A 21180-nucleotide genomic window follows, 5' to 3' on the forward strand; every position below is an offset into this window, starting at 1 on the left:
ACACGCGATTGGCTCTTGGACAGAAAATTGTTGAGTCTGATTGGCTTTGAGAAGTCAAAGGGCACCGGAAGTCAGTGACTATTGGTGTAGCTGTTCTAGTGTCAAACCAATCGTGATCGGCGCTGTAGAATAAACCAAGGTGATTGGCTGTTGTCTTCCGTGCTCTTTGTGAGTGGGTAATAACTAAAAGGGGCGGATATAGACGACCAATCGCGTGTCTTCCCTCCGGCTTCAAGTTTTTGGCGCTTTAACCAAGAAAAAAGTAAAAGTAAAGCGAATTAAATGCAGAATTTATTAATATTGATGGTGACATCAGTTAAAACACATCCTGACTATAGTTGGCATCAGATAGAAAACTATAACAAGTAACAGGGTCAAGAACAGACTTGTATTGATGTTTCAAAAATAATTTATTTGCAATAAATTTAAACGTTTCAAATATAGCAGAAATCATACATATCTTCAATTTTGCAGCTGCTTTCTGTTTCACATTCCAGCCATGTAGATTCACGATGTGCCTTCGACAAAGTGGCTTTGTTCATTTCTTCAGCATTTTGACTTGGTTTAGTTTTATAAAGCACATTTTGTCCAGAGTCGCTTTGGAAGCAGCGTCTCCAGCTCTGTGATCCCTTTATTAGCCTTGCAAATAAACCTGACATTTTAATCTTAATCATTAAGTTTGGTTTTTTATGAAGTCCCATAATTAATGCAGTCAGTTCAAAGATATTTCGTTTTTCTCTTTGACAAAACAGAAATGTCCAAAAATGTATGTACATTTTTACATATAGGTGCTGTTTCTGCTTTGAAGGATGCATCAGGTTTCCTCATATTTCTAATTGCTAGTAGCAGTTTTACTCCTAGCCCTGAGTGTGTCCTCAATCCATCGCCTCGTCATCCTGTTGCTCACGATACCTCAGCAAAACACCTCTGATCACTCCCTCCAAGTCCCATTTTTTTTAAACCAGACTGCAGGATTGCTGCGGTATTGACACTCATGCGAGACTTACATTTATTTAAAAAGAAATGGTGTATGATAATGCTCCTAATGGTTCATACAGGATATTTTTGCTATGTTAAGTTTGTGATTGTGAGCTGATCACATGTCAGAGTTTACTGCAACCCATGTGAGGCATTTCACACAAAATGAAATCTTGCTGCACAGTAATATCAGTTATTGCAATAATGAAAAGTCCATGAGTGTCAACTTAGTCTCTATAATGTGTTTAAATGTACGTTTGACTTAAATTGAGCCAACAGCAGCCAAGAGGAAAGCAGGAAATGACTTTTTTTTCTGTAACTGACAGAAAAAGGTCAGATATTAAAAAAATGTAGAATCACTGCCTGGCTTGTAGTGTCTGCTAGAGATCCTGGCTGGTAAAAATCCCAAAAGTAAACTGTAAATGCATCATTCCACAGAAAGTACCTTTATAAAATAAAATGTACAATAAATATATTATCTTTTCTGCGTCTTACAGGAGATACAACATTGAACAACATTCTAAAACCAATGCAGAAGCAATAATGAATGGACATTACAGCTGGATTACCACTGAATTCGTCAACTCGCTTAAACTATGTTCTTAAAATTACATTTTCATGGGAAAACACACAGCAATGTCTCTATTTTACAGTGTAATGCAACCATGATGAATAGTTTTTTTGTTGGGGGTAAAATAAATAGCACTTGTTTCATGAGAACCACATAATAATAAATTACCTTTATACAACCCATGAATTAAAAAAACAAAGTCCAAAGTGCAAACCAATAGCATCATACTGGCATCTTATATCATTAAATAGTTTGAGAGCATTTACACCAGCGGGTACGCTCTTGTGTGTGTTCAAACAGGGCACAAGACATTTCATTGTAACCTCGCTGAGCAGCAGATTTCCTCCAAAGAAAAAGATTTCATGATCACATTTTCACTTCATTGATGTGATTTAAACATGAATTGTGTCCTGAAGGTGCAATAATTTCTTTCCAGAGGACATACCCTCTCAGAGGTCCTTTCAAGATGTACAGGTGACAACCCTCCTGGGGTGTTCAGCCTGTCAAACACTGGACTCTTACAAGGTTTAGTAATATCAGAATCCATAGAGCAATCCTCTTAAAGTCAGAATGAGCCAATGTCCTACCCTGACAGTAATAATCAGTTATCCAGTGAGCTCGCTCCTCCGTTGGTAGCGGGGGCTTTGCCTTTTGATTTGCCTGACGAGCGGAAAGAGAAGCGCTTGATGAGACGTCGGGAGAAGCTGCCGGACTTCTTGCGGCTGCTGGTCGCTACCGCAGCAAAGTTATTGCCCATGTTGGAGATGTCTTCGTGGGATTGGCTGAGGCAGGGCTCCTTCTCTCGATGTCTTCTGCGGAACAATAGCTTCGACCCGCTCTGTAGAAAGCTCACTAGAGGAAGCAGACAGGATACATCAGCGTATTTCAGCGGCAATTATGTCCAAGTTGAAAAGCTCTCAACCAAACACCAGTTTTTTGAATTGATTCAGTGGTTTCAGGAGATTGCTCTCTTATCAAACTGATATGCAAACTGAATTTAGCTCTGATTCATTCAAACCACTCTAGGCCTTAGGATGTGTGCTGCCGCACGGCCTCCAGGTGGCAGTAGCAGCACTTCAGAGTCAGTCATGTCATATTGCCTGGATATTAGTCATTGCTCTATTGAAGTTGTGATGTTATGTAAGGCTACCAAAAAATTGCTACCATGTGAAACGTTTACTGTTTAAATTAATAGCAGTTGTTATGAAAGTTATGAAATTGTGAATTTAAACTTATTTTACATGCTTTAATGTATCCATCAATTATTCGCAATCAAACAATTTGCAAAAAACAATATTTGAAAAGTTGAATTTTGTGTTTATAATAAGTTTAAGACGTTGACTAAGACTACGACCTCTGCCTTACCTTTATGGTCCTTGAGGCTGCGTGTTTCCAAGGCACCAGTTGAACCAGTATCCGATTCCACATCATCCACAGACGGACGCTCGGACACGTCCGAGGGTGTGGTCTCATCTGGGTCCTGGTGATGCCCCGCGCCGTAATGGTTGCCATGCATGGCTGCGTCCATGGCTGCAGCATAGCCGCTCGATAGCGCACAGTCATCTTCTGAGAGCGGAACCTGATGAGTTATAGATATCAAATCAAATTATGTCCAATTAATTAAGGGGTTATATTGGACACGGAGAAAAATCAAAGTGTGTAAGTGCTTATTAGAATCACTTTTCTGTATTTCACACTTTCAACTTGGTAGCTGCTCGTGCCTGTGACTTTCGTGTCAGGTTTCAGGCGCAGCCTCCTACACTGAACACATTTCTAAAGGCTTTTAGGCCAAAATCAGGTCAGAAGATGGCTGGGACTAAATTTAGATCACAATCATTTGGTCTGGTTCCACTACATTGTACTTTAGATTCCTTAAAAGTAGATTAGGTTCACATATGCAAATCATCATATAAAAAGTTGAAATATTTTTTTCATTTGCACAATTAGCTGTGCAGGTGCCTCACATCCCATTGATGAGTGCACACATAGTGAAAATGCAGGTTTCGAATCTGAACAAAAGCACTAAAAAATAAAATTTCCTGGCAAACAATTGGTTCATTACCTCTGCTTTTTTCTACCAGTGGAGGCATGAATTCAACAAACCACTACATTGAACACAGTTTTCGTTCTCTGACCTTTGACACGCCCGAGATGATCAGTGTGCTCCTCTTTGTGGGAGTCTTCCGAGCAACTTTGGCGGCGGACTCCGTCAGCTGCCGGATGGCCGTCTCTGCAACAGGATCCAGGCCATTAGAGAGGCGGCTGCTCTCTGAGCAACAAAAACACAAATATGTAGCTCAGAACTATACTATAGAAATATATTTAAAAATGTCATTCCCGTGTTTATCAGATCTTTTTTGTACTTAGTTTGTATAAGTCGTATCCCTGTGTAAACCTGTTACAAAACTCTGTTGAGGTTTTTGAACAGGAGTACCTGTGCACAGAGTGCATGATGTGTACTGAAAAGTGCATTCCTCTCATCTCGAGTTACACTTCAGCTTGCTGCTTATCCTACTTTGCATCTGTTATGTAAAACAACGTCTGGCCTTTCAGCCGAGAACTCACTGCTGGAGTTGGGGCTGCCTCTGCCATCTGACAGGATGGTGGGTTTCTTCTCGGTCACCTCCACTTTGGATGGCGAACGCAAAGGTGAATCACCTGAAAGGCGTCACAACATGTTACTGTTAATATTATCACAGCATTTCTTCATATCTTGATTCAAGCCTGACCTGGCACACACTGATACCTTGTTCTGTAAATTTACCTGGACTGCGGTCCAGTTTGAGTCGAGACTGGACGGTCGTGACAGTGGTGACGATGGTTCCGTCTGGCATGATGGTTCGGTCCACGTCGACCTTCTTGGTGGGGGTGAGCGAGGAGCGTAGTGGCAGAGCATTGTGGGCGCTTCGAGGCTCCTCTGTTTCCACATACAGCAGCTGGAGGAGTCAGAAAAAACACAACAAATGAACTTTTCATTTAGCAAATGTGTGGAGGGGATGGACACTTCATTAGAAGGAGTGCACTTTAATAAAGAGGAAGGCACTTTATTTAAACTGACATCTGGACCAGCAGGGACAATTTCAGATGACTAATCAGAGACGGTCTGAGAGGTTGCAGGAGAGTTACACGACAACGGGGAGTGAATCAATATAAAATGTTAGCCTGCAGAGATACAGGTGTTTAAGCTTTGAAGAAATATGTTGAGGGCAAAAAGGAATAAAGGCAAGTTTGCTGAAAACAAGCACAACAGTGTACTCTGTATCAGCAGTTACTCAACACTCCTCCCTTTGTAGTGAATCTTTGTTTCACTCCAGCTTGCTTGATGTTAGATAAGAAACTGTGATGTAACTGCACATTCAAAGCATGACAATGGTTTTAGAAGAGTTTTTCTTCGTAATTTTACAAAATATACTGCATCTCGTTGCTCACCTCCGCTGTGACGGTAGCGTTCGGTGCCAAGCCGTGTCCGGGCCCTATTGACAGTATGTGCTGTCCAGTAGGAACTTTGCACCGGGGGTCCAAGGTGATGGAGGCATGGCCCGGCAGGAATTCTATCCAGATGTAAAACAAAAAGGAAATCTTCACATATCTGTACAAACAGCATGAAAGCTGCTTCTTCCATGTGAGGCTATAAAAGGAGCATCTCCTCCTGACATGTTATACATCCCAAAAATGCTAACAAAGACGAGTCCAGTGAGCGTGCCAACAGTGCATTTTAGACAGAGATGATTTTGCTTAAGCAGTTGAAACATTCCTGCTGATCAGGTTTCTGAACAGCAGCCAATAGTAAATTGCTGTCGAGATAAGCCTTACGTTCCCTTTTGCCGTTCCGCTCCAGAAGCCTCACTTTCAGCTCTTTGGTTTCTAGGCCCAGATCCCTTCAACACACAGGAAACAACCATGTTACACGCAAAGTTTAACCACTTCATGCACAAATACATACATTTTTTAAAGGAACATTTAACCCATAAATGATAATTCAGACTTTATCTGCTCACCCCATGCGCAGATAAAAAATATTTCTGGAGCTTCACAGTTTTGCAGTATTCTCCAATATTACAGATCCTATTATTTACACCTTGTGCCTTCAAGCTCGTGCCCCCACTTCAGATGGGGTGTGCGCTTTTTTATGACAATTTTTGCTCAGCAGCTACAGTGAAGATTTCAGCTTCAAAAAGGGTGTAAGTAACGTCTTTGCAAATCATTTTGGGACCTTGGGGGTTCCCGAGACTCGATTTATGTCAGACAAGCTGTATGGAGACATTTTTTGTTTGTTTTTTCAATTGTTCTTTTACATGTTTAAACAAGTCCCCCTCTACTTCAGTTGTTTAGGAGAATGTTGCCACACTGTTAAGCTCCAGAAGCTCCATTTTTGGGTGAACTTATCCTTAAATATAGATGTGTATATATATATTTTAATTATGGAGTGATATGACTTCCTCCTTAAGCTGATTTTTCCTTTAAAGCCTGTTAAACATTAATATTAAGGACGATAGACGAAATAAAGTAAAAAAAAATGTTTGATATTATTTATTAAGTTTGACAGCTTCTCTGTTTAATCATGACTGTGCGGTTGTGGTCTAATTAGATTAACAACCCACCAACAGTCATCAGATTCCAATTCAAATGTTGCTAAATCCTGATTAGTGGACAGAAGTTATGACATCACCCACATCAATCGCTTTTACCAACTTAAGCCATGTTTCCACCTCAAGTATCTGGACTTTTAATACCAGGAACTACTTTAGAAGGTACTAAATGGTTCTTTCAGCCCATTGCTGTATGCAACCCAGGAAGATTAGGCAAATTAGTCTGATGACGTTTGACAAAATGTGACTTTTGGACAAGTGAAATAATGTAACCAGAAATTAATATAGACCCTAAACCTCTTGGCGGGAATGAGCACCTGAAACTGATTGAGAAACTACACTTTCAGGGCCTTTTATGTTGGCACAGATGTACACAAACAGGACACATGAACACTTTCAACACTCCAGATGCCATCTTACAGAGTCATTTCTTCACTCCATTCCAGTGGGGCGTTGGCATTGCTGGGCACAGACAGGAAGCGGGTTGTCCTCTCTGTGGAGGGTTGGTCCAGGCTCAGGACACAGCACAGCTCCCCTGACCTAGACCACTGACCTGCAAACACACAGCGACACAGCAAGGCTTTAGCTATCAGCAGGAAGCAGGACGGAAATGATCCAGCGCTGAGGGAAAATATCTGACCTTTACTTAAGGTCGCCCTGAGCTGCCGGAGCAGGAGTCGTCTCACCAAGACACTCTGGGGGACAGAGTTTAATCCCACCGATAGATGATCCATGGGGGCCTGGGAGTGTGCAGAAAAACGGTCAGGATCTATCGTACATCACAGTAATTTATTTATTTCAGAAAACAGATCCTTTTTGTTTGTCTTCTTGCTGCAGAGGTCGAGAAAAACACTGGATATATCTCACCAAAGGACTGGACGCACAAGCCTTGAGATTGAGGACCATGGCTGGCTGAGTGCTGAACAGAGTGTCCTCTATCAGTCCCTTAATCATGTCCAGGTCCGCCACACCCTCAGTGCCCTGGGCAGAAAAAGAAGCAAATGATTATAAACCAATATTTATTGTAGCAAACTGAATTATTGACGCAGACTAAAATCTCAGTCCAAGCGGAACAAATACAACATAATTGTTTACTGCTGCTTTAATCTAAAAGCCTTTTAGTTCGCTCAAAAAGCATTGCACCTTTGGGGGATGGAAGCAATCCCAATATTTCATACTTAGATTTGCCATGACGATCAAATTGAGTGGGCATCCCTGAGAGCTCTCTTCAGCATTCAATATCAGTTTTTTTCCTTAATTTATTGACTTTGTTGCCGTCTCAGACAAAAGGCATTAAATGCCATGCACATTTATGCAACGACATTCAGGAACGGCATTTCCTCCGTGACTCACGATGAGATTAATGGGTTGGAAAGTGACTCACATGCAAAACATTTGTTTGTTCACTGAGATTTATGAAGTCGGTCTCAGAAACAATTTGCATAATGTGTGTTTCCTTTATTGGAGCGTATGCAGCCTCTCAGTTTGAGACTTTTAAACACTCTCAGGTCTGAGGGCTCTGCTGGCTGCCTGAGACAGACATATCATATTAATGGTATCAATATCAGATGTTCTCACCTTTCTCTGCAGCTTGCACGAGGACACGGTCAGAGTAAATGATGGATGCTTGGAGAGAGTCCAGGAGATCAGCAGGCCCTCGTCCTCGACCTCCTCCAGACCTACCACCACCTGACGGAGACAGACAGAAAACACTTTAAGACATAGAGGCATGCAGTTACACAAGTTTATAATATAGAAAGATTTGATTCATTGTTTAATTCTGTTTATTAGAGCTCCAAGGTGTGAGGTTATCACAATTTCTTGTTGAGTGTAATTTAAATGAAGAAAAACATGTACGCGCAGCTTTATTCCTGTTTACAATCATTATTCTTAATGTGTTAAATGTGCTATATATAATTTCAGCTTAAACATTCAAAAATGAAGTGAAGCTATCAACAGAATGTAAAGAAATAACAGTTCTGATGTTATTTACAGACATCTATGTATTGTGTTGCAATATTTACTGAAGTCAGCATGCTAACCATGCAAATCCTGGCCTGTTCTGTCTCGTGCCACTTCAGCCACTGTAGCCTAAATCGTCGTGAAACTGGCCTCTCTCTTGTGGAGGCTGTAATTGGTCCCAGTCTAGCTGCACGCTGCTAATCCTGGTCCCGGTGCTGCTCCCCGCCAGCATTCCCCACTGGGTCCCTCCACACCTCCTCCTCTCAGTGGTCCATAGCTCCTGTGCTAGCGGTGTAAACAACACCAACACTCCCCTGGTCCTGTGAGCTCTACACAGATGAAGCTAATAGGGCTGCTAGCTGACCAGCTAACTGAGCTAATGGCAGCTACAGTCAGCAGCAGTTAGCCGTTACTCTGTACTTGTTTGGAGTATGAATTCAACAGGAGGCCAATTGAGCTAAAATAATTTATTTGGTACACCTAAATGATGTGCTAGTGCACCTAAATGAAAAAGTGTTGGGCACCAGTGCAACCGGTGTGAAAAATTAGTCAGGAGCCCCATTTATTGAATTTTACATTATGAAACATCTGGTACTAATTGGCAGGAAAACAGATTTCTCTTAATGCTAGATAAGGGAAGTAGATCACTTCAACACAATCATCCTCTTAAAGACAGAAGCTATTATGTGTCATGACTAGTAAAATGTACTACAGCAGAGGGACCACATGTGATTTTTGGAACAGACAATGCAAATGATGCTCATGACAGAAAACCCAGGTGTGCCTTTATACCTTTGTCACCATAGGTGCTATAGTGATCTGATAGGTGTCCATGGAAACAGCAGCGTGTGACTGCTGGGTGACCGTCACAGGAAATGTCACTGTGTCCACCCAACATTTACAATGTAGAACCTGTAAAACAGGAAGAGGTTGACAGTACTGAAATGGGAGAAAATCAGCTTTGCCTGTTAAAATCCACGTTTTCAGCAGCATCTCACTCGATTTGACACAGAAATTTGGTCCAGATTTTTGTTTTGTTTTGTTTTTTTCATGTCTTGCTCCAATTAAAATGTACTGGGTGAAAGATGTGGTCTTCAGAAGTTAATCCCTGCATGTGTTGCAGCTAGAAAGAGCATGGACAACAACAAAGATTACCTACCATTCGGTGTGCCGATTGGTCAGTGCAGGTCACGCTATCAATTGCAGAGGCAGCAGTTAACTGGAGACTGCTGTCAAAAGTGATCTGGATGGAGCTCTGAGAGAGAGAGAGAGAGAGAGAGAGAGAGAGAGAGAGAGAGAGAGAACAAATGTCCTAAATATTACATAAGAGAAAGAGGAGAGACACTTGGGGATAACATGAAAGGTTCTGTACTGCAGTGATGTAGCCTGTAATGCAGCTGGTTAGCAGTTAGTCATATTTTTTCTGGGTCTTAAAACCGTTAACATGCCATTTATTCTTACCATGTTTGGTATCAGACATTGAACACCGTCACTGATCTCTGCTCAGTGGTTGGACGTTTACTCAAACATGGTACAGATCTTATTGTTTGCATGCCGATCGTACAAAGTAATCCTTTCGCTAATGATTATTTTGGATGGTGGCATGTGGGTGCCTGTCATAGCATAGCATTATTTTAATCCTATTCTACTCTAAGGGGCTTTATCGACAGAGAATATTAAGGAACAATAATACCAATGCACGGAAGTCAAATTTGTTCACAGTACACAATAATAACAATATCATATCGAAAAATAGACGCTATGCTTCTACAGGCAGCAACGTTTGCCTGCTGTTCTTCATGTGGTTTGTCCTAGTCATGTTGCCGTACCTAGCTGTCCAAGATGGTGGACACATTAGCACATGCACTTCTCAGATCAGGCAGCTAATCAGATCAGGTTATGACAACACTGACAGGCTGATGCAGAAACATGGTGGTGCCTGCTCAGGCCTGTGAGGGCTGACCAATCAGATCTCACTGGGCTTTTCGGGAGGGGGGCCTTAAAGAGACAGGCACTAAAGCGAAGTCTTCATAGAATGGTTAAGGGAAGTGCTGCAGCGATGGTGTTTTCTGAACAAACCTGTTCTAGTAGTCCAAAATAAAACTATACACCTGAAATTGAGCATAATATGGGCCCTTTAATGTGTGATTAGTTTGTAATGATAAAGGTCCACCACTACATGGTGACACTTTACTGACACATTACACACTGATGCAGAATATGAACCGATAAACAGACTCTCTTAAATGTGTATGGCTGTAAGCATGCTACTGCCCACAAACAGAAGGTTAATACCAGGCAGCTCAGTGGATTTGTGCACTCAGATGAATAGCGCCTGAAGATACTGGCAAACAAATGACAACATATGTTTAACCAAAGGGTGGAAAAGGAGTACGTTCAAGTGAACATGGGCCTCTATTATAATGCAGTAGTGGTGGATTTCCTCTCTCGGTCGGTCAGCCTGCTCAGAGCACTCTGCGCCTCGGCCACATAACAGCCTCCATTATCGAGGCTGCATCAGTCAATGCTTAGTCATGCTTACAGCTCAGCAGCTTTTACTGTATGAGTGTCGGACTTGGAAGATACCCCTAACAAGAGGAATTAGTGTCTCGGTTGTAAGAAAAGATTCACCAGAACAACACCAGTGGCCTACTATCACAGCATGAGTGTGCCAGAGGATCTGTTTCAATAGACGGCTTAACTTGGCTCCGGAGATGCAAGCGAGAGAAAACAAATCCCCTATTGTCAGGGCATATGTTCCTCTAGGTCCAAGTCCAATCTCTATCAAACACAACAGAGGAGGCGGGGCAGAGGTGGGAGGATGATATAACAAAGTTTCTGGTGTGTGTGTGTGTGTGTGTGTGTGTGTGTGTGTGTGTGTGTGTCTGTTCCAACCAGGAGGGCAAGAAGCCAAGTGCAATGCTGCAAGCTTACGTAGTTTCCCTGGACCAACTCTGCAGTCACATGACTACAGCGTACAACCGTCTGTGTTTACTTCGGTTGACTGGAGCCTCTAAAACTGCCCAGTCACCCAGCCGTTCATTACATCCAAAGTGCAGAACAAACACAACGTCACGCATTTCAGATTTAGATAAACCCATAAATCACAAGCTTCTGATTGTGTGCGGCTCATCGATGTGCACTGCTGAACGTTTGTGTCACTGCAGTCAAACACCACTGGCATCTTTTGTAATGAGGCTAATCAGAGTCAGTAAAACGTTGTGAGCAAACACTCCAACACTGATTACACTGGCTCGTGACATCCCTGCCATCAGTTTGTAACACTAAATACTGTCTTATAAGTGAGGAGGTAGTTGTATAGTGTTTTAAAAAAGCTGCCGGGATTTTTACTCCCTTGTTAGCCTTTTTAAAGACATGTAAATGCTTTTAATTCACACGTGGGGTAGGCCTCAGTTTATTTAAGCTATGGCACATTTACAGCACAGATTTGTGTTTTCTTTTATCTCAAACATTCTGATCCATGACAAATAGAAACTGACAACCTAAAAAAAAACATAAGACGACTTAATACTTTTGCAAATTGCTTGAGGACACACGACATCAAAGGCTTACCATTATAGGTCAGTCAAAGCCTTGCATGCCTAAAGGAAGGTTGGGTCATTACATTTTTAGACTCTGCCAGCGGTGTTGATATCATTGAAGAGTCACTTCCTATAGTCTGAGTATCGTATGATTGGAGGTTCAATACAGTGCAAGATGCGTACGTGCTCGGAGGTTTAGCAAGGATGGTACAGCCATCACCCAGTTTTGAGGTCTGAAATGAAATATGGTTGGAAAATATTTAAAAAGGCCGATCTAAGGTAAAGCCTAGGATATCGGTATGTTCATGGTTTTCTATTCATTCAAGGGGAATTCACTCAGACATTTTGCATCCATTGGCTTCTTAGGTAGCCATCTGGTGCTCTGTGGTGTTGTGTATCCTCCTGGCAGAGGCTACAGAGCTCATTTTGTCATAGAGAGGGCAAAGCTAGGAGCATAACCACGGATTTGTCCTTGTGAACCACCGCTGATCAACTGTGTGTGTGTGTGTGTGTGTGTGTGTGTGTGTGCGTGTAGAGTATTTCTGGAGAGAGACAGTTCCTGAGGACATCAATGGTGTCACTTCAGGTTTGTCAGCGTCGCCCCCTTTGGGTCCGGCTGGCTGAACGCCTCTGAAAAGCATGTGGGTCAACCAGAAATACACTCCCCCTGTGGCTTTTTTTGACCCTTTCCTGCCTTTTCCTTTAATAGTGAGTATCTGCGGTTCAGGCTACAACAAGGTGCACACTTTGTGGTGTAAAAAAGCTATTTCTAATGTTATATTGAGTTCACTTTAAGAAAATAATGACACATCTAACATTCATGTCTTGGAATTTCAATTAAAATGGGAAACATTAACGCCCACATTTATGAATTTAAACTGGTTTGATATAACTTGGTACGACGAAGTAAAACAATGGCTGGAAGGATGGAAATGTTTGCTCCCAGCAAAGAGAGCTAACACACTAAAGTAAAATGGTTAATGTTAAAAACATTACTCGCCAAATTTCAGCAAGGGAGCGGTGACATTGTGAGCATGTAAGCATGTTGACGTTAGCGTTTAACCTCGATAGCTTTGTTTTTCTTTTATTAAACAACAAAACATTCATGTTTTGGAATTTAAATTAAAATTTGAATTATTTTAGCTTACGTTCACAGACATGAAGAGTGACGAGGTAAAACACATCAGCTTCTGTGTCCTTACTCATGCTAGCAGCGTGGCTAGAGGGATGGCAATTTTTAGCATTAGCCGGCTAACACGCTAATGATAAAAGCAAATATTAGCAAGCTAACATGCTACAGTAGAATGCTGAACAAGATTAACATTTTCTTTCTTTTAGGAAACAACAGAGCGTCTTATATTCATGTTTTGGAATTTGAATTTAAATAGAAAACATTTTAGCCCACACACATGAGCATACTGGTTTGATAACTTGGGAAGCCAAAGTAAAACCACCCATGCTAGCGGTGTGGCTGGAGGGATGGCAGTGTTTTTTAGCATGCTAACACTGCTAACATAAAGCAAATGTTGGAATGCTAACATACTTAAATAAGATGGTGAACACAGTTAACATTACTTGTAAATTTCAGTAAGGGAGCAGTGTCATTGGGAGCATGTTAGCATGCTAAGGTTAGCACGTAGCCTGTAGAATCACTGTAGATGTAAATCCCATCAGCCATTTGAGTGCGTCTGTGAATTTCAGTTTATATTTTCAGTTTCATTTTTTTAAACTACTAAATGTGATCTGCCACTAATAGGGCATTAAAACTGTAACAATATGGAACAAGATTGTGAGACTTGTGTATTCGGCATTTAGGATTTAGTTTCACTCCACAACTGGTTCAGGTACTTTGTAATATTACAATAATGCCTCATTTGTGTCTCCACTTTCACTGCTGAGCCTCGTGAATTAATTCCCTACACGGACAGATTGTAAATTCGATTTAAAATTATCGGCCGTTAAAGTTAAAACAGGCTGGTGAATTAGAATTTCATCAACTGCTGTGACTGAGGTTAGTTTCTTACACAATCACAGCAAATGAGCGCTGAGTGCTTAACGTCCCCGGCTGTTAGGAGGAAATCTATTTGAGCATAATCGCAGGGCATTAATCATCTACCGGCAGCTCGCAGTCAGAGAGAGAAGAAGTGAACTGTGGCCTCAGCTAATCACCAGACTCTTTACAATTGCACTTCTTGAATGGACAGAGAGCTCGCTTCCCCGCAGATGCACACTCGTATGTTTCTATCAGTCTTCCTCTTCAACCCACTGAACCCAGCGACGATGGCTTGGCATCATGTGTCAGCTGCAGATGCGCAACACAGTTTTGACGATGCTGCTATGATCTGCAGGTCTGACGAAAGCCAACCACTTCCAGTCCTTCAAGCCTCCTCCACAAACTAATCCAGCCAGAGACATCTGAATAGCTCCATATCAAGTCCTCCTGCCAAGGCGAGATTATATCCAGGGGCTTCCGCTGTAATTCTTCAGACGTTTTCTCTGGATAAACAACTGAGTCATGAAATGAGCTGCATCATGGGATTACTGTTCAAAGGTGCAGGAGGTGCCTTTTATGCTGTTGAACAGATTCATGTGTCTTCAGTTTCTCTGTTTAACCGGCTCACGCCAGAGCAAACCAACGCTTCTGCCACATTTAATGTCTTTCTATCATTAATAAAATGTTATGGGCTTAAAGTAAAGCTTGTCACACACAAGGATGTCCTTCTGTTGACATTGCTGCAGCTGTGATGAAGCCTCAGGCCAAAACCCTGGTTTACAGGGAGCCAGGAAGCGTGAGACGGGGGGGGGGGGGTCTTCTAAGCAAACCCATAAGTCAACACTATCAGACTAGAGGTAGACTTGACATGTCTTCAGAACTGTGAACCCAGCTGCAACACATGGCCGGCGCTCAATCGCTCTGCTTTTCACCCTGAGGTTGGAATTGTCTCCTCTAATCTGTATCTCAAGAGAGGCGCTCGTCATCTCCTCAGCCCGATCGGACACAAAGCCGCGGAGATGAAAATGAAAATATTTTGACTAAATATCCTCAAAAAAGGAGCTGAATGTGTCACCGTCACTGACACCTTGTCTCTTGTCTCTGTATTGTTGCTTCAGCTTGTGTGATTTGCTGCCGTTCGTCGTATTTATGTAACAACTCCCAGCCTCCCTGTCAGGATTCATCCCCCCGAAGCATTTTTTTAGTCTCGTCTCGTCATTTTGAATACTGGACTTCGGGGGTCAGGGTCAGGTCTGCCCTCGGGGTCTCCCTCTGCTGCATGGGTGCAGCATACTGACGACACTCAAAATCAGTGAGACAGCATGAGCTGTAAGCCAGCAGTGCTCAGAGTCCCAGATAAGTATTGGAGGGCTCCTGGCTCACGTCACCGTCTGCAGAAGTGAACTGGATATCGACGAGGGCAGCTGAACAAGGCTTTTTGAAATGAGTGCTATTATAAAGTGCAGACAGTGACCAATCATCTTCATAATAATACTGATCAAAATTGCTATATTTCACCAAGCAGAGTTAGAGCCCTGCTTTAGGGAGCGCAACACTTTTTGTCTTGTGACGACTCACATATTACCGTGAGCAGCTACATTCTCTAATGTGTCATTCATGCCGGAAACAGACGTCCTGTAATTATTATCTTGTGTTTGACAGCGATCTTAAGAGCGACCGAGTCTTAAAAAAAACCCTTCACTGTATGTGACGGGAAATGTCAGCGGTCTGCATGTCACATTGGCTCCTTTCCCACATCACATGTTCATTAAGAGTCAACTGTCTGAGTAAGACGCTGCAGCAAACTGGCAAACGGAGAACCTCGCAAGACTTTCTGAAATGATTTAGTTCTCGTGGGAGCAAAAGCATCGAAGAGGTTATGATGATGCTCTTCTTACACGTTCTAATTTCAAGGTAGAGCGAGTCGCGAGGGCGTACTGTATGCTGGTGTGGATATATAACGCCACAGATAACATTGAGTAAATGAGAGAAGAACCAGGAAATCAATGGTGAAGTGTTACCTTCTTCACTGCCTACTCCTTAACCCAGATGTCAGATGTCTCACATGAGTGTTGCCTATGGAAAGCCACGAAGGCCAAAAACACTTAAAATTGATCTTTGATATGGATAAAATGATCTTAATTTTATGATGATGTTGTGTTATAATAAAACAACCATGAAACTGCCCTGCTTATTGATTTACAATATTGCCTACAATGGTCTGATTCTTAGAGATATGAACGTTATAACTACCAGTATGGTGGTAAACACGGCAAAACACCAGCATCTCTGACTGTTGACACATTCACATCTCCTCACAGGACACAGTATATGGTCCTACTGACCATCCTATAAGGACAGAGCCAGGCTAGCTGTTTCCTCCTGCTTCCATTTATTTATGCTAAGCTAAGCCAATTGGTTTCAGGCTCAAGGTTAAAGGGGCTCTGTGAAACTTTTGTGTTGTGCTGGAAGTCATTAGTTTATGTTAGCGGACTCCATTTCCAAACTTTAGCTAGTGTTACCCCGTCTCGGAAAATCTGACCCGAGTCCGACCTGAGTTGTATAGGCAACTGAGAGAGACGGAGAAAGTCTCATTTTTTTCATGTCACGTTACAATCCACTCACATATGGCCAATACAAAAGGTGATTAATACATGTAAATCACTCGAAATCACCCTTTAATATTTAAATAAGAGTATTTCCTAAAACTAGCCTTTTAATCACTTAGTTAGGGACGGAAGGGAACGTATTTAAAATTTTTGATCGGTTTTGCCATTTTTGCTTGGAAAATTACTCAAACAATTAATTGATAATCAAAGCTGTTCCGCTCTATATACATACGAGACGTGACTGGCAGGTTTGGCAAAGGGGAAAACAGTTTGGCCGCAGTTGCTCCTGAAAAACATCATAATATAAACATTATAAAAGCATAACATAATGGGCCCTGCAGAGGAAAAATGTTGTACTGAATCCTGCTCCAACTTTCCATGCGGGCTCATTCAACTTGCCTTTATTTGGATAAATTTCAACATAATTATTTAACGACCTCTGTCAGCATCTATCTTAAATGCCACAGAAGTACTTAGGTTAATGCTATAAAGGATTGGTGCTAATCCCCACATGATGACACTGAAGCCGTATCTCCATCGCCCGGCGTTCCTCCAGGGAAGCTCATGTTTGGCCTGATGCAGAAACATAATTAATGAAATGCGAGTTAGAGGAGAACGTGAGTCTTCGGGAACGTAGTCTGGACGGTGGCTCTAGTGTCTGTTTTCCACAGCAACATGCCTGGCAGGTGGCAGGTGCTTACTGTATGTGAGAGGCAACGAAGGCGAAGCGACTCGCCTGTGGTCACTTAATACTCGCCACAGCAGGTTTTTCCAGTCAGGTTTTCAGGGAGGAGTGGAAAAGACAGAAAATATGTTGAACTAGATAACATGTTACTAACACTTCCTTTCGCTTTTGATGCATCTGTCTGATATTAAAATGACAATATGGAGACCAAGTTTGAATTTCTTCTCCAAAACTACATAGTGTCCCTTTAAATTACAAGACAAGGACGCTGTGTCTTTAATCACTCCCGGACAGAGTACTCGAGGTATCTCTATTAAAACAAACATGCCTGTGATTTGTTATCTCAGGATCACATCCAAAGTTTCATTAACAAACTCACGGGTGATTTGCATGCGGCCCAGACACATCGGGAATAACAGATTGCTCCGCACGCAGACACAATGACTAGCAGATATTTCATTGTGATGGGTGAGTGCGGGAAGCTTTGGCTCACGCTCTCCGCTCACAAACTAAACACCACATGGACACACAGACACGGACAGCTCGTATCCGTCTCCTCCTCCACTGACGCAATTACTCAGTCGGGAGAATGATCTTACAATAAACATGCCTTCTCACTGCTGGGCATGAAGCTTCGTACTCGCCTTAAGGTCAAACAGTCATCACAGATCAAACCCAAAGAGAACCACTAAGGTACGAGGTTTCGTATCCATAGCAGCCGCTCTGCATTGTCCTTTCAAAATACAAATTAACTTGAAACTCCACTGAAATAACTCCACGTTCACTCCAAGTTCACCCAAGGTTCACTCCAATGTTTTTCTCTGTAACTGAGAGCCACGAAGGTCACAATGGATCAACTAATTAGGCCATTGTAAGATAACTAAGCTGGCACACTCCAATTCACCACCACATATCAAAGAGAAGTCGGTCGAGGGAATCACGCCGCTCTGTTCTCTGACCTCTTATTATCTGCACAAAAAACTATGAAGACTTTGATGAAAACAGATCGAGGCTCAGTGGGCTTAACGCTGCATACCACAACACATGTGGTATGCACAGATCATACGTACAGAAATCCAGACCGTGAAGGATTCACATTAAGAAACATGAACATGAAGCAACCACAGTCTTCAAAGCTCTGTGAGTTTGTTCTTCCCAATAATAGCAGTCAGTGCTGTATACAGAATATATTAAAGTCAATACGTGACAGTGATGTTTTCAGCCTGTCACTTATCCTTTCCTATAGAAGGTATCTTCTTCTTAATAAGAACGAACACTGTCAAACTTTAAAGAAAGAGTTTGACAGTTGGGGAAATACGCTTACTTGTTTTCCTGCAGAGACTAAGATAAGACACTCAATGAATGGCAGACAGTTAGCTTAGCTTAGCATGAAGACTGGAAACAGAGGGAAACAGCTAGCCTGGCTCTGTCAAAGGGTAAAATAAATCCACTGGAGTTACTCTCACATAGCCAGACATATCTCCAAAAATGGCTAAATCCCCACAAAAGAAAAGGTAAAAGCTGCTAGCTTGTTCATGTTGTGAGCAACCAGGTTATTGTAGAGCAACTTGCCCTGCTAGCTTGGAGGTTGTTGTTGTTGTTTCATGTAGCAAAGGGGATTTTGACAACGGTACACGCAGATAGCGGAAGGAAGGAGGAAACAGGCACCCAATGACACTTTGTACCAACAGTCTACATCCGTTAAGTCAGACGTGCTTGACTTTCCTGTTGCTATGTAGCTATCTTTGGCTGCAGTTAGCAAGTAGCTCAGCTAGCCATGCCTTTTTCTTTTTAGTAAGAGAAGTAGGTGTAAATCTCCTTTCTTAAAATGTTTTGAGTCTGTTAGTTTACTTATTTGCGTAAATAGCGAACTCTCCCAACTAAACATTTCAGGGGCTAACAAACCATCGCCTCTAGCTCGTTAGCATGCTAACTTCAGTAGACATCTCCGCAACGCAACATATAGACGTCTGTGACATAACGTCAACACTGTTGTTTCGTCACATTCTGTTTATAAAGTAAGTTCATAATATCTTACAAATTGCTCCTTTAACTTTTGGATAATGTGTGACATGGTTGAAATAATAATTATGATAATAACTATTTTTACATGCATCGCAAGTAAAATAATCAAACTAACATGTTATGCTGTGGCCTGTGTTCCACTGATGAACAGATAAAACAGAAAATATCATTTTTAAATCGCAGTTGCTTGGAATCGATAATTCGGAGAGCTGCACAACACAATAACCCTGAACATTAATGATTAATGATTAACTGCTATTCTACTGTCATATTTCACTCCTGTCTGTGTCTATTTGTTGGCAGAGTTACAGATTTATTTGCACCACCCCTGAACGAGTATTTCTCCAAAGTGTTAGGTTGAACATCTGAGAGTGAGCTTTCAATCAGCCATGGTGGGGATGACCCTTTATGAATCAGGATGGAGAGCTGCCTGTTGTGCACGTTCACGCCGTGGATTGATCTGACCCCTTTAAACTCTCCGCCAACTCATCTCTCATTCAACACACGCACACACACACACACACACACTGTTCCTACATGGGGGGGGGGGAGTCAGGGATCCATCTCCTCTTCCAGTGCTCATAGGAGACATCTGACTGTGTGGCACACTTTGATTCACACAGATCAGAGGAACTATTAAAAAGGAGGCAGACCTTTAGGAACTCACAATGAGCCTTGAACGCGTGCCAGGCTACCGACTGTCTGCTGCATCCACTAACTAAACTAACGTTAACACAATTTGATTAACTCCAGAAGAGAAAAGGTGAGACAGCCACTCCTCTGTCTCTTCCTACTGTGATCCAACACATTCATTCCCCCCTGCAGGCTTGAGGGGGGGCACTAGACTATTTTTATGTTGTGTGGGTGTTCATGCCGTGGCTACGCTGGCTGGTCTTGCCTCTCCTGCTCTTCTGTGCATTGATTCAGAGCTGTTACGCAAGCCTCTGCCCCCCATCCTCTCACAGATTAGACACTCCAACTCCCACACCTCCACCTCCCTGCCCACGCACACACTTGCAGCGCACATGGGCACGCCAACTCCATCCGCCCTTTAACTATTCATGCCTCTGCTTAGTGGAGTAACCTTAGGCGTGCTCCTCTACACATCCAGCTCCTCATTTGCTGTATGATTTGAGCTACACCTCCTCCTGTACAAGAACTCAGATGAACAACTCACCCCATGCCTGCACGCCTGCTCATTCAGGGCTTTGACCCAGCTTCTCTGCCAGTGCTCCCTGAAGGACTTGAAGGAGAACAGGGAGGTCAGCAAGCCTTTAACCCCGGCCTCAGATGCACGTCCTCCATCCCGGCCTGCGCGGATCTTCAACAGGAAGCCCCACACACCTCCAGCCAGGCTGTGGTGGGGCTGGTGCTGCTGCTGCTGCTGCTGCTGCTGCCAGGCTGGGTCGTCCCCTCCTGTCGTCCTGGCTCCCCGCAGCCGCAGTAGGGTCAGCGAGTACTGGAGCAGCCATCCCAGCACGATGAGCAAGGAGGCGAGGAAGAGAGCCACCAGACACAGCCAGCCCAACTCCTGGAGCTCCATCAGCGTCTCCTGCAGCCTCTCATATCACCAGGTCCGGATGGAAATACCAGGACTGTCAGTGAGAGCAGGTCAGCTGCCTTCAGCCTGTGAGTGGCGGCAGTCAGTGTCAGTCATCTTGATTCAAGTTATAACTGAGGAATAAGGCGGCTATGACCGCATTAACTTTCATTTTCTTGTTTTTAATAACCACTTGTGTTGATATACAGCAGAAGCTCACGCACTAAAAACCTGCGTTAACGTTGCGTAGATGTCTGAGAATGAATCATGCATTAGCAGAGAGGACGGTGCGGCGCAGGTTAACGCACCAAACTCCGAAATAATCAATCGTAGCTTCACACCGACCTACCGTTCAACTTATGAAGCGCTCCGAGCTGCAGGCTGCAGGTAATCGAAAGCAACGCATCGGTAACATGAAGCTGGCTTCGTGGCGATGCGCAGCGGTGCCAACAACGAGCGAGCGTGTCCCATCTCCGAGTCCTCACACGCGGCGTGTCGACGGTCTGCTGTCATCCGTCCGTCCGTCCGAGGACAGTCAGCCCTGCGCTTCTCACGGTGCCTCACACACTGCCGGAGGTTTCAAATCTGCGCTGCTCGGACCTTGCTGCCTCCGCAACCTCTCTGTGCAATGATGATCTGACAAACAACAGCAGAGACCTACAGGTGGCGCTGCAGGGGAGGACCGC

At 43.1% G+C, this 21180-nt stretch overlaps 1 protein-coding gene across 1 annotated transcript; it reads right to left on the minus strand.

The window, feature by feature from the left end:
- Positions 1-269: 269 nt before the first annotated feature.
- On the minus strand, positions 270-21180 carry c2cd2l (c2cd2 like). Its single transcript, XM_084374446.1, has 15 exons — positions 20844-21180; positions 20132-20581; positions 9260-9355; positions 8893-9012; positions 7717-7827; positions 7006-7119; positions 6779-6878; positions 6559-6691; positions 5363-5427; positions 4979-5100; positions 4314-4485; positions 4115-4207; positions 3685-3818; positions 2915-3128; positions 270-2401 (listed from the first exon to the last, which is right to left on the minus strand). Exons 2-15 carry the CDS (start codon positions 20495-20497, stop codon positions 2151-2153), a joined length of 2091 nt encoding a protein of 696 aa, XP_084230572.1. The 5' UTR covers positions 20498-20581; positions 20844-21180; the 3' UTR covers positions 270-2150.

The sequence above is a fragment of the Pagrus pagrus genome, assembly GCF_965226575.1.
Source record: "Pagrus pagrus genome assembly, chromosome: 14".
Classification (NCBI taxonomy): Eukaryota; Metazoa; Chordata; class Actinopteri; order Spariformes; family Sparidae; genus Pagrus; species Pagrus pagrus.

Coding starts and splice junctions, on each gene's coding strand:
- c2cd2l (XM_084374446.1), bottom strand. CDS start 20,497: ATGGAGCTCCAGGAGTTGGGCTGGCTGTGTCTGGTGGCTCTCTTCCTC. Junction 9,013..9,259: donor ACCAATCGGCACACCGAATG/GTAGGTAATCTT, acceptor CCTGTTTTACAG/GTTCTACATTGTAAATGTTG. Junction 4,208..4,313: donor CAAACTGGACCGCAGTCCAG/GTAAATTTACAG, acceptor GACGCCTTTCAG/GTGATTCACCTTTGCGTTCG.